This window comes from Cervus elaphus, chromosome 25 (genome assembly GCF_910594005.1).
Source record: "Cervus elaphus chromosome 25, mCerEla1.1, whole genome shotgun sequence".
NCBI classification, from domain to species: domain Eukaryota; kingdom Metazoa; phylum Chordata; class Mammalia; order Artiodactyla; family Cervidae; genus Cervus; species Cervus elaphus.
Genome location: NC_057839.1, coordinates 41,080,480 through 41,094,947, shown reverse-complemented (window position 1 = coordinate 41,094,947; position 14,468 = coordinate 41,080,480). Strand labels below are relative to the sequence as shown.

The window sequence follows — 14,468 nt, the reverse complement described above, 5'->3', positions numbered from 1 at the left end:
GATAAATGGTACATATTTTCACTTTGTAATTTTTGAAACATTAGCCTTATCTTCAAATGGCTGCTACATGGACTATGGTAGGTAGAAGTTAGGAGTTCTGAGGCGACATGAAACTACTAGATCAGCAGTGACAACAATGAATAACTATAGAGTGTTAAGTGTTTGAGAAAGAGTCGTGTCTCTTTGTGACCCCATGGACTGTAGCCCACCAGGCTCTTGTGTTCGTGGAATTCTCCAGGTAAGAATACTGCTGGAGTGGGTAGCCACTCCCTTCTCCAGGGGATCTTCCCAACCGTGGGACTGAACCTGGGTCTCCTGCACAGCAGGCAGATTCTTCACCATCTGAGCCATAAAGGCCAACATTAAAATGAACTCTGGCTAGTTAACTCTGACTGATTCTGAAATGACTAGTGGGTTGTTTGCTGCTCTTGCCGGATTTTTACTATTTCACAACTGTCAGCCTCCATTTGATGGAAAGAACATCAGCTTCAAATGAGTCTATTCTACTTTTGCTAGCACTGATAAAAGCTTTTTTCATAGTGAACACACTGCCACTAATGGCTAAAAAGAGGTGCTTGAATTATCTGTAGGCTTCCATCATTTCTATATTGTCTTTTTTTGGCCATTATCCCTGACAACCATGCCTGAAAGGAGGGTAGAGTGAAGTACCTATAGCCCTTCAAAGCCACTGCCCAGACCATAATCAAACAGATGACAGCAGAAAGGACGGCCACAAAGATCCACACGGTTGTATCATTCACTGGGAAGTCTAAAAACAAACAGCCAGAAAGCTTTGATCACATACAGCATTGTTTAAAACAAACAAAGAAATGAGACTTTTGAACATAAGTCCCCTGCCCCTCTATACCCTTTTTGATTTGAACAGCAATCCAAACAGAGTAGCGTTAATGATGGATTTACTTTTTTCCCAATATTATTAAATTTTAATATGCAGCATATATTTTATAGTACTCTAAAATTTTCAAAGTGCTTTAAAATATTATTTTATGTGATACTAACAGAGGAAATCCATGAGGACATGATCAGTTACAGTAATAATAACAATAAGCTAACATTATATTAAGTTCCTAGTAAAAGCCATATGATGTTAAACTCTTTACATACATTGCTGTAGGTAAAGATGAGGAACTGAGACTCAAGGAGTGGTGGATTCAGAGGCCTGTGTGTCTGTGAAGTTGCTCAGTCGTGTCTGACTCTCTGTGACCCCATGGACTGTAGCCTACCAGGCTCCTCAGTCCATGGAATTTTCCAGGCAAGAGTACTGGAGTGGGTTACCATTTCCTTCTCCAGGGTATTCAGAGGCAGGTAGCCATAAAGTTGCCGTCTGGGATTTGAACCCAGGCCTTCCGCTTCTAGACCCTGTGCTTTTATTTAGTAAGAGCTAGGGCTGGACACACAGTCTTATGGCCTGTAGTTCAGCATTATATCCACTATGCCAGTGCAAGCCCTGATATTTTGGTCAGGCCAGTAGTCACAAGAGTCAGGCTTTGCCATGTGGTTCTGGGCAAGACTTCTAACTCCACTGAGCTTCAGTTTCCTCTCTTTCTGTTGCTAATGGCAATTCTATTCTCTCTGAATACCTGAGATGGTTGGAAGGACCAAACAAGGTAAAGACTGTGTAAAGTACTTTAGAAATGCAAGATGAACCATTCCCTTGTAGAAAACCAGCCACTACGTTTAATGGCACTTGAAGAATTGGGTGCCTTTTTCTACATACTGTTCCTTGAATGAGATCAACATGTAATTGTCATCAAGGACTGAAAATCAGTACATGCCTTTCAGGTGGGATAGCACCTTGCCAATTCTAGGTGATGACCTTGAATGACAGGGATTGGGCAGATGTGGAGGGCAGAATAAGTGACCATCAAGCCCTCGGAGACATCTCATGTCTGCAGATGTATCCTATCCTATTAATAGAAACTGATCCTCACTGACAGTGGCCCAGGGAAAGATGCTATACTTCCAGATGTCTCTGTATTGAATGGAGAGATGATAAATCCACCTCTACTCATTCTTCTGCTTAAGCCTCAAAATAGTTTCTCTGTTAGTAGTTACAACATACAAATTTACTAAACCCATTCTGTTTAAAAATATTTAGCAATAATACAAAGGCAGATTGCAGTCAGAATCACCTCTTCCTTGGGGAATTTCAAGACACTTACCATTAGGTATCTGGATAGAGCTCTCTGGGCTCCACTCACTCCAGTATCCATGGTCTGGCTTGCAGCGAACCTGCACAAGGTATTTCTGTCCTGGATATAAGCTGAAAATCTTAAGCTGAGTCTGCTTCGCAGCAAAATGAATCTAGGGAGGGCCAAGGAAAACAGAAGTCACTCTGACTTGTGTTATGAAGAAACTTTTCTTTAGGTGATAAACTAGCAGAGAAGTCAGGCCAGATGATCACACTTTATATCCTGTTCACACCATTTCACCCTCTCAGCCCACCCCTTCCTCCTGTTAAACACTGTTCACACAAAAAACAACAAGTTTTCTACCTCTCCATTTGGAACACTATTTCAGAAAGACAAATATACCACTCCCTACACCTTACCTTCTGAATTCTACATTATGGAAGGTGACTACTTAACAAAATTGGAAATCTGTTATTTTCTAAACCTAATAAAATTATTGACTCAAGGATTATTCATGGGTATGAAGCCTCTAGGTGAAAAAGAACTGGGCATTTATGAACACTGAAGCAGTTGTGCACAAATCAAACATGACTTTACAATCAAGGGATCAGGATGTGATCTCCCCAGTCCAGCACCCAGTTTTAGCATCATTTATGGTGGGTTGACCAGAATGGCTTTTTCTCCTGATATGATGCAATGTGAAGCATACAGCATCACCTCTGAAATTTCCTTGCCAAAAATTGTTCAACTGGAATCCAAACAAGTCTTTAGATCTAATGTCTGGTTACAGGAAATGTGGGGACAGAGAAATTGGCTAAATGACCTTATAAAGAACTAATCAGACAGATGCAGAAGGTGGGACATTCTTTGAGATAAGTGGCTTGTCTCCTTAGCATGTTGAGATTGAAGGGATACATGAGTCAGCCAGTATGTGATCCTGAAGTGGATTCTGGTTAAGACAAACTAGCTACTGAAATATTTTTGAAGCAGTTGGGGGAATTAAAATATGGACTAATTTAAATGATATTAAAAAATTACAAAAGATGATATTAAGGGATTTCAATTAATTTTCTACATGTGATCATATTATTTTGGCTATGTTTGGAAATATTCCTTGTTTAAAAGAGACATATAATAAAGTCTTTAGGGCTTCCCTGGTGGTTTAGTGGTAAAGAATCTGCCTGCCAATGCAGGAGATGTGGGTTCAATCCCTAGGTTGGGAAGATCTCCTGGAGAAAGAAATGGCAACACACTCCAGTATTCTTGCCTGGAAAATACCATGGACAGAGGAGCCCGGTAGGTTATAGTCCATGGGGTTGCAAAAGAGTCAGACACAACTTAGTGACTAAATAACAACAACAATTAAAATATTTAAGAATAGATTATTATAATGTCTATAATTTATTGTACTATTTCTTTACAATGAAGAATTTTAAAGTAAATAAAAATGCCATTAACCATGGACTGATTACATTGAGATTTTTTTCCTCCAACTTAGTGCCACTTAAGAACTCTCATAGATGTTTCGATCTAAGATATCCTGAGAGAGGTGGGTTGGAAATCTGGCAGAAAAGGCTGTTCAATTGCAAGGATCTAGTCCTGGGAGAGCTGTGATGATGAGTCCCCATCCATCCCAGGAGATGCAGGGAGACGGATGGATGCAAGGGAGAAGGCCTTTCCACATGTGCAAGGGTCACATCAGTATCAGGAAGAAAACATGGCGGCCTAATAATTAGAGGCATGACAGATTCTCAGTTGGGGTCTTCATCTTTGCCAAAGGACACAGTTCCTTCCAAAAGCTTCCAACTGACTCACCTCCCAATCAGTTGCTGTCTCAGGTTTTAATCGAATTTCATACTGGATCATGAACCAACCAGATTTTACGTCAGTCAGGGTGGGTGGAAACCATTTTATCCATAGATATGGTTTTCTATCTTCTGGATGTTTTAATTCCAAAGTCAGGTTTGCAGGAGGCTCTGGTTCAACTGCAGATATGAAAGAAACTCCATCGTTAGTCAAATAGGGATATTTGAATCCAGAACTATAAGACTTAGAGGCAGATCTCGCTACCTTTTCCCTCCATGTTTATGAGCCACTTCGTATTTGATGTCAGGCTCTGGTTAGCAGAGTTGGGGTTAGGCTGAAGCAAGTGAGTCACATAGGGTGCAACATTTAAGGTGGCATAAATAGCCAACAAGCACCTTTTTGTGCTCAAAGTCATTAGTCATTCAGGAAATGCAAATCAAAAGCACAATGGCATATCACTTCATACCCACTAGAATGGCTAGGATTGAAAAAATGAAAATTAACAAGTGTTGGCAAGAATGTTGGAGACTTTGGAACCTTCATACATTGCTGGTAGGAATGTAAAATGGCGTAGCCACTGTGGAAAAGTCTGACAGGTGCTCAAAAAGTTAAACATGAAATTATCATGTCAACCAGCAATGTCACTCCTAAATATATACCCAGAAAAACTGATAGCAGATGTTAGAACAAGAACTCATTTATGAATGTCCATAGCAGCACTATTCACAAGAGCCAATACGTGAAACAACCCAAATGTCCATCAACTGATGAACGGATAAACAATATCCTGTTAATGGAACATTCAGCCAAAAGGAAGAAAGTCTTGATGCAGCTACATCATGGATGAACCTTGAGAACAGAATGCTTAGTAAGAAGCCAGACACAAAGGGCCAAATAGTATATGATTCCAGGTATGTGAAATATTCAGAATAGGCAAATCAAGAGAGACATAAAGCAGTTTAGTACTTGCTCTGGGGCTGGGGCCATGGAGGGGAATCCAGGGAAACTGCTGAATGGGTAGGAAGATTTTATTTTGAGTGATGAAAGAGTTCTGGAATTAGATTGTGGTGATTGTTGCATAACATTGTGAATGAACTAATACCACTGAAGGGCACACTTTAGAATGGTTAAAATATTGAGTGCTAGGTTATAGGTATTTTACCACAATAAAATGAAAAACTAAGGAGGTACTTACTCTCTGGTTTATTCAAGTACAGGTCTGTGAGTTCCTCCTTAAGAGTGAGGTGCCTAGGCCATACTACCCAAAGCAATCTACAGATTTAATGTAATCCCTATCAAATTATCCATGAGACTTTTCACATAAGTAGAACAAATAATCCTAAATCTTATATAGAACTATAAAAGACCCAGAATTGCCAAAGCAATTCTGAGGAAAAGGAAAAAAGGTGGAGGCATGACCCTCCCAGACTTCAGATAATATTACAGAGCTACAGTAATCAAACCAGCATTGTCTTGGCACAAAAACAGACATAGGTATCAATGGAACAGAAGAGAGAGCCCAGAAATAAATCCACACACCCATGATCAATTAATTTTTGACAAGGGAGGCAAGAAAGAACAATGGAGAGAAAATAATTTCTGTAGCAAGTGGTGTTGGAAAAGCTGGACAACTGCATGTAAATCAATGAAGTTAGAACACTCCCTTGCACCATACACAAAACTAAACTCAAAACGGCTTAAAGACTTAAATATAAGACAGACACCATAAAACTCTTAGAAGAGAACATAGGCAAAACATTCTCTGCTGTAAATCATATCGATGCTTTCTTAGGTCAGTCTGTATGCACGCATGCTAAGTTGCTTCAGTTGTGTCTGACTCTGTGAGACCCTATGGACTGCAGCCTTCTAGGCTTCTCTGCCCATTGAATTCTCCTGGTACGAATACTGGAGTGGGTTGCCATGCCCTCATTCAGGGGATTTTCCTGACCCAGTGATTGAACCCGAGTCTCTTACATCTAACCTGCATTGGCAGGCGGGTTCTTTACCACTAGTGTGTGCCAAGAAAATAAAAATAAAAGCAAAACTAAACAAATGGGACCTAATCAAACTTACAAGCTTTTGCACAGCAAAGGGAACCATAAACAAAATGAAAAGACAACCTACAGAATGGGAGAAAATATTTGCAAATGATGTAACCAACAAGGGCTTAATTTCTATACTATACAAACAACTAACATAACTTAATAAGAAAAAACAAAAACAAACAAAAAAAAAACCAATTGAAAAATGGGCAAAAGACCCAAATAGACATTTCTCTGAAGAAGACATACAGATAACCAATAGGCACATGAAAAGATGCTCAACATCACTAACTATTAGAGAAATACAAATCAAACTACAATGAGGTATCACCTCACACCAGTCAGAATGGCCATAATTAAAAAAATTTATAAATAACAAATGCTGGAGAGAGTGTGGAAAAAAGGGAACCCTCCTACACTGTTGGTAGGAACATAAATTGGTGCAAGTCACTATGGAAAACAGCATGGAGGTACCTCAAAAATCTAAAAATAGAATTGTCATATGATTCAGCAATTCCACTCTGGGCATACATCCAGATAAAACTATAATTCAAAAAGAGATATACACTTCTATGTTCATAGCAGCAGTATTCACAATAGCCAAGACATAAAAACAACCTAACTGTCCATTGACAGATAAATGGACAAAGAAGATGTGATTATATACATATAAATTTACATACATATATATTATATATAAAATGTAAAGATATAATAATATAAATATATAAATTTATATAAAATATAAGTAAACACAAAATAAATATGTATAAATTTATATAAATACACACACACACACATATATATATATAGAGAGAGAGAGAGAGAAGGAAATGGCAACCCACACCATGGAGAAGCCCATGGACGGAGGAGCTGGTGGGTACAGTTCATGGGGTTGCAAAGAGTTGGACATGACTGAGCGACTAGGCACAGCATACACACACACCCCCCCACACACATATACAACAGAATACTACTCACCCATTAAAAAGAATGAAATAATGCCATTTGTAGCAACATGAATGGACCTAAAGATTATCATACTAACTGAAGTAAGTTAAAAAGAAAAAGACAAACACCATTTGATATCACTTGTATGTGGAATCTAAAATATGCCACAAATGAACTTATCTACGAAACAGAATCATAGACATAGAGAATAGACGTGGTTGGCAAGGGGAAAGACGAATGAGGGATGGATGGATTGGGAGTTTGGGGTTAGCAGATGCAAACTCATATTGAATGGATAAGCAGCAAGGTCCCAGCGTATAGCTCAGGGAACTATATTTAATATCCTGTGATAAACTATAATGGAAAAGAATATTAAAAAATAGTGTGTGTGTGTATATATATGTATATATATATATATATATATCTGAATCACTTCGCTGTACAGAGAAATGAACACAATACTCTAAATCAACTATACTTGACTAATTTAAATTTAAAATGAGTGACGGGCCTAGGGTGCTGGTTTGCCTTACCTTAATTTCAGTCTTGCTGGCCAGTCACATTTTCTCCATTCATTTCTTACCTCCTCAAATCAATCTCAATTTCAGGTGAGAGAAGAGTGAGTATAACTCTACTGGACTTGACATTATAACCTGTCTAAAAAACGAACTTGAGAAAATTTGCCACGAATCCTAATGCTTGTAGGTTACTAAGTAAATACCTAAGAAAGATGGTTTTATATGGATTTACTAAATAAACATCAATTATTATAAGTTTTAAGTTGAACACAAGACTGAGAAATGCCTCTGATCAAAACATCTTTGCATAAAAGTGCAAGTAAAATGTTCAAGATGAATCCTTGAAAGCAAACTTTCTCAACCTCAGCATTATGTGTCTTTTGGACAAGAAAATTCTCTGTGGTGGGGGCTGTTCTGAACACTGTAGGATGTTAGCATCATCCCTGGGTTCTCCCCCATTAGATGTCTTCCCTCTGTATTGCAACAATCAAAAATATTTCCTACTATTGCCAAAAACCCTGTGGGAGGCAAAAAGAGCACCCAGTGGAGAATCATTGCTTTCAAGTGTTTTCAGCAGAGTTAAATATTTCTGAGATATGTACCAATATTCTGTACTGCAGGTTATCACTTGATGAGGTTCAAGCTTATAGACTTCACTGTGGTTAAACGTAAGTTGTCAATGAACTTCTGTGGCCCCTCACCAATACTGTAAGCTGCAGGATTAATGAGAATTCTAAGAACACTTCTTTAATAATTTTGAAAAGATATACTTCTGCTTCACTGACTATGCTAAAGCCTTTGACCATGTGAATCACAACAAACTGTGGAAAATTCTTAAAGAGATGGGAATACCAGACCACTTTATGCCTCCTGAGAAACCTGTATGCAGGTCAAGAAGCAACAGTTAGAACTGGACATGGAACAATAGACTGGTTCCAAATTGGGAAAGGAGTACGTCAAGGCTGTATATTGTCACCCTGCTTATTTAACTTAAATGTAGAGTTCAGTTCAGTTCAGTTCAGTCGCTCAGTCCTGTCTGACTCTTTGTGACCCTATGAACTGTAGCACGCTAGGCCTCCCTGTCCATCACCAACTCCGGGAGTTCACCCAAACTCATGTCCACTGAGTCAGTGATGCCATCCAGCCATCTCATCCTCTGTCGTCCCCTTCTCCTCCTGCCCTCAGTCTTTCCCAGCATCAGGGTTTTTTTTTAAAATGAACACATGTGAAATGCCAGGCTGGATGAAGCTTAAGTTGGAATCAAGATTGCTGGGAGAAATATCAATAACCTCAAACATATAGATGGCTATCCTAATGGCAGAAAGTGAAGAGGAACTAAAGAGCCTCTTGATGAAGGTGAAAGAGGAGAATGAAAAGCTGGCTTAAAACTCAACATTCAAAAAATGAAGATCATGGCATCTGGTCCCATCACTTCACGGCAAATAGATGGGGAACAAGGGAAACAGTGAGAGACTTCATTTTCTTGGGCTCCAAAATCACTGCAGATGGTAACTTCAGCCATGAAATTAAAAGATGCTTGCTCCTTGGAAGACAAGCTATGCCAAACTAGAGAGCATATTAAAAAGCAGAGATGTTACTTTGCCAACAAAGGTCTTTACAGTCAAAGCTATGGTTTTTCTAGTAGTCATGTCTGGATGTGAGAAGAAGGCTGAGTGCTGAAGAATTGATGCTTTTGAACTGTGGTTCTGAAGAAGACTCTTGAGATTCCCTTGGACAGTACAGAGATCAAATCAGTCAATCCTAAGGGAAATCAACCCTTAATATTCCCATGAACAGTGTGAAAAGGCAAAAAGACATGACACTGAAAGACAAACTCCCCAGGTTGGTAGGTGCCCAATATGCTACTGGAGAAGAGCACAGAAATAGCTCCAGAAGGAATGAAGAGGCTGAGCTGAACTGGAAACAATGACTAGCTGTAGATGTGTCTGTGGTGAAAGTAAAGTTGGATGCTATGAAGAGCAATATTGCACAGGAACCTGGAATGTTAGGTCCATGAATCAAAGTAAATTGGAAGGTCAAACAGAAGATGGTAAGCGTGAACATCAACACTTTAAGAATGGATTGGAATGGGCGAATTTAATTCAGATGACCATTATATCTGCTACTGTGGGTAAGAATCTCTTAGAAGAAATGGAGTAACCCTCATAGTCAATAAAGAGTCTGAAATGCAGTACTTGGGTGCAATCTCAAAAATGACGGAATGAGCTCTATTCATTTCCAAGGCAAACCAGTCAATATCACAGTAATCCAAGTCTATGCCCCAAATACTAGTGCTGAGGAAGCTGAAGTTGAATGACTCTATGAAGACCTACAAGAGCTCCCAGAACTAACATCCCCAAAAGATGCCCTTTTCATCATAGGAGACTGGAATGCAAAAGTAGGAAGTCAAGAAATACCTGGAATAACAGGCAAGTTTGGCCTTGGAGTACAAAATGAAGCAGGGCAGAGGCTAACAGTTTTGTCAAGAGAACACACTTGTCAGGGCAAACACCCTCTTCCAACAACACAGGAGAAGACTCTACACATGGACATCACCAGATGGTCAATACCAAAATCAGATTGATTATATTCTTTGCAGCAGAAGATGGAGAAGCTCTATACAGTCAGCAAAAACAAGACCGGGAGCTGACTGTGGCTCATATTATGAACTCCTATTAGCAAAATTCAGACTTAAATTGAAGAAAGTAGGGAAAACCACTAGGCAATTCAGGTACATCCTAAATAAAATCCTTTACAATTAAACAGTGGAAGTGAGAAATAGATTCAAGGGATTAGCTCTGATAGACCAAGAACCTGAAGAACTATGGACAGTGATTTGTAACACTGTACAGGAGGTGGTGATTAAAACCATCCCCAAGAAAAAGAAGGGTAAAAAGGCAATATGGTTGTCTGAGGAGGCCTTACAAATAGTTGAGAAAAGAAGAGAAGAGAAGTGAAAGGCAAAGGAGAAAAGGAAAGATCTGACCCTGAAGCTGGGAAACATTGAAGGCAGGAGGAGAAGGGGATGACAGAGGATGAGATGGTTGGATGGCATCATGGACACAACGGACATGAGTTTGAATAAACTTTGGGAGTTGGTGATGGACAGGGAGGTCTGGAGTGTTGCAGTCCATGGGGTCATAAAGAATCAGACACGACTGAGCAACTGAACTGAACTGAACCGAACCCATCTCAATGCAGAGTTCCAAAGAATAGCAAGGAGAGATGTGAAAGATCTTAATGACCCAGATAACCATGATGGTGTGAACACTCACCTAGAGCCAGACATCCTGGAATGTGAAGATGGGCCTTAGGAAGCATCATTACAAACAAAGTTAGTGGAGGTGATGGAATTCCAGCTGAGCTGTTTCAAATCCTGAAAAACGATACTGTGAAAGTGCTTCACTCAATATGCCAACAAATTGGGAAAACTCAGTAGTGGCCACAGCACTGAAAAAAGTTTTTCTAGTAGTCATGTGTGGATGCGAGCGCTGGACCATAGAAAGGCTGAGTGCCTAAGAATTGATGCTTTTGAACTGTGGTGTTGGAGAAGATTCTTGAGAATCCCTTGGACTGCAAGGAGATCAAACCAGTCAATTCTAAAGGAAATCAATCCTGGATACTCATTGGGAGGATGATGTTGACACTGAAGCTCTAATTCTTTGGCTATGTGATGAGAAGAACTGACTCACTGGAAAAGACCCTGAGGTTAGGAAAGATTGAAGGAGGGAGGAGAAGGGGATGACAGACGATGAGATGGTTGGATGGCATCATGGACTCAATGGAGAAGAGTTTGATCAAGCTCCAGGAAATGGTGAAGGACAGAGCAACCAAACAGGCTATAGTTCATGGGGTTGCAAAGATTTGGACACTACTGAGCAACTGAACAACAACAAATTTATTGGAAGACTGATGCTAAGCTGAGTCTCCAATATTGTAGCCACCTGATGTGAAGAGCAGACTAATTGGAAGACTTTGATGTTGGGAAAGAATGAGGACAGGAGGAGAAGGGGGTGACAGAGAATGAGATGGCTGGATGGCATCACCTACTCAATGGATATGAGTTTGAGCAAACTCTGGGAGATAATGAAGGGAGATAGTGAAGGAAACCTGGTATGCTGCAGTTCACAGAGTCACAAAGAGTCAGACATGACTGAGCATGCATACAAATTTCCTTATAGCAGTTGCCTCAGTACATTACAGAACTTCTCTTGCTCACTGTTTTGACCTGAAATATTAAATATTTTTACACTTGAGGACAGAGTATTTGAGGGCAAGGCAATTTAAAAAAGAGCCTGTGAAAAAAAAAAAACTAAAAATAGAGCTAGTGTATGACTGAGCAATTCCATTACCAGGCATATACCCTGAGAAAACCATAATTCAAAAAGGTACATGTACCCCAAGGTTCACTGCAGTCAGGACATGGAAGCAACATAAGTGTTCATCAACAGATGAATGGATAAAGATGTTATACATATTTACAATGGGATATTACTCAGCCATGAAAAAGAATGAAATTGTGTCATTTGTAGTGATGTGGGTGAATCTAGAATCTGTAGAGAAAAGAAAAGCAAATACTGAACATTAATGCAAATATATGGAATCTAGAAAAATGGTGCTGGTGAACCACTTTTCAGGGCAGGAATAGGGATGCAGACATAGAGAACGGACTTGTGAACACAGCGGGGTAAGGAGAGGCTGGGACGAATTGAGAGAGTAGCACTGACATATACACACTACCACGTGTGTGGGAGAGCTAGTGGGAGAGCTCGGCTCGGTGCTCTGTGATGATGCAGAGAGGTGGGGTGGGGGTGGGAGGGAGGCTCAAGATGGGGGAGATCCATGTATAATTATCGCTGATTCACTCTGTAGTACAGCAGAAACTAGCACACCACTGCAAAGCAATTACACTCCAACAAAAAAATAAGAAAGAGCCTACGAAAATGGAATTATTTGGCATTTAGCCTTTTAAAGGCTTCATGTCTTAAGTCTATTTATATGAATGGAATTAATTTTATTTCTATTTGTAAGTGGTGTTACTTTCTGATTTTCTTAAGCTAAGATTAAATTCTATTTCCACCCCCATGCTCACAGTAATCATTTGCTGGGTGGGGGGAAGAGATAGTATTGAAATGTATATTAGCTGATGTTGGAAGCTTTTCTAGTTTTTAAGGATCAACCACTGATAACATGCCAATGGGATGATATATAGCCCATTACTTGAGAGCCTTAGCCTGATTTTCTTTGTCAGTTGGTGCTAGGTAAGTCAGGAAGACTTCGCTGCCCTTGAACCTAATTAGCTACTCCTTAGGTAACCTAATAGGAAGGATGAATCCAGTCCTGGCCAAGCCATCTCTTGTCCTAAGATTCCCTTTGTCATCGCTACCCAACCAAAAGCCGAAGAATTGATGCTTTTGAACTTTGGTACTAGATAAGACTGTTGAGAGTCCCTTGGACTGCCAGAAGATCAAATCAGTCAATCCTAAAGGAAGTCAACCCTGAATATTCATTGGAAGGACTGATGCTGAAGCTGAAGCTCCAATGCTTTGGCCACCTGATGTGAAGAGCCAACTCATCGGAAAACATCCCAATGTTGGGAAAGACTGAGGGCAGGAGCAGAAGTGGGCAACAGATGATGAGATGGTTGGATGGCATCACCGACTCAATGGACATGAGTCTGAGAAAACTCCAGGAGATAGTGAAGGACAGGGAAACCTGGTGTGATACAGTCCATGGGGTCACAAAGAGTCAGATACAACTGAGAGACTCAACAACAACAACCAAACCACAGAGGCCTCTGCAGTTATGCCTCATCGCCCTGAAGCTCAGTGTTGATCATGCAAAGCAAGAACCAGCTCTTAGACAGATTTTTGTTTTACTTTACTCATGAGTTCTCCAAACCTCATGGTTGTGAACTTGCACTTCAGCCTTCTGTTCAAGTAGCACTGTTTACTCCCCAAGTAGTTTATTTTGAGAAGAATAGCTCCAGTTGCTGAGGAACATGTGCATATTGAGAACTGAATTTGGGGCAAAGCAGCTGGAGAAATTCCTGTGGGTGGAGAAGCAGATGAATGTCTTCTAGGAGTTGCTACTCCATGAAGTAGTGTGTTTCAGGGACAGAAATCTCAGGAAACCCCAGCTTGCCAAGGGGGAAGGGGACATTGGTTGCAGGGGGAGGGCTGGAGAGAAGGACTGACAAGGGAAGCTAAATAGAACATCACTGCTGGGTGCAAGGGAGTGGGAAGAAGGGTCAAGGGAAGGCACAAGGATCTTTACTGTCTTACTGTCAGGAATACAAAGGGGTTTAAAACACTCAGTTGGTGACGATATTGTGAATTTTTTCATCTTTCCTTTTGGGGATCCATCCCTAAGACAAGGAGACAAACCGAGTTTAACTCGCAGTAGATTCACATCAGAACAACACATTCCTCACCCGTCATGCTTTCCCTTACCTATGTAGGTCACATCCACATAAAGTGGATCCGAGGAACTGACTCCCATCTGGTTGATGGCATTTACTGTGATGACGTATATCTTCCATATGGAGGTGTGCTTCTTGCTAAAGTAGCAGGTGTTGGGGCCCCCAGTTTTGTAGTCTGGACATTCATGGATGAGTGTCTCTCTGCAACAAGTATATTAGGAGTCAGTAAGAAAGTGGTATGGAGCTTCCTCGCTGGCTCAGTGGTAAAGAATCTGCCTGCAATGTAGGAGACATGGGTTCGATCCCTGGGTTGGGAAGATCCCCTGGAGAAGGAAATGGCAACCCACTCCAGTATTCTTGCCTGGAGAATCCCATGGACAGAGGAGCCTGGTGGGTTATAGTCTATGGAGTCGCAAGAGTTGGACATGACTTACAACTAAACCACCGCCACCAAGAAGGTGGTATAAAGAGCCTAGTTTTTTAAAGTGGTATAAAGAACGTCAATATCACTGAATTTGGAGGGACAAGCAAAAAACAGAGCTGGAGAAGGGCTTCTCAAGCTTCTCGAGCCTGTCCA

At 40.5% G+C, this 14,468-nt stretch overlaps 1 protein-coding gene across 2 annotated transcripts in view; it reads right to left on the bottom strand.

Moving 5' to 3' along the window:
• PRLR (prolactin receptor) overlaps positions 1–14,468 on the bottom strand; it is a 144,292-nt gene that overhangs the window by 6,720 nt on the left and 123,104 nt on the right. For both annotated transcript variants that reach the window (XM_043887317.1, XM_043887316.1), the window contains exons 5-8: positions 13,923–14,092; positions 3,969–4,138; positions 2,184–2,325; positions 670–769 (exon numbers count right to left, since the gene is read on the bottom strand). In XM_043887317.1, the coding sequence (XP_043743252.1) occupies positions 670–769; positions 2,184–2,325; positions 3,969–4,138; positions 13,923–14,092 (582 nt within the window). The remainder of the gene's footprint in view (positions 1–669; positions 770–2,183; positions 2,326–3,968; positions 4,139–13,922; positions 14,093–14,468) is intronic.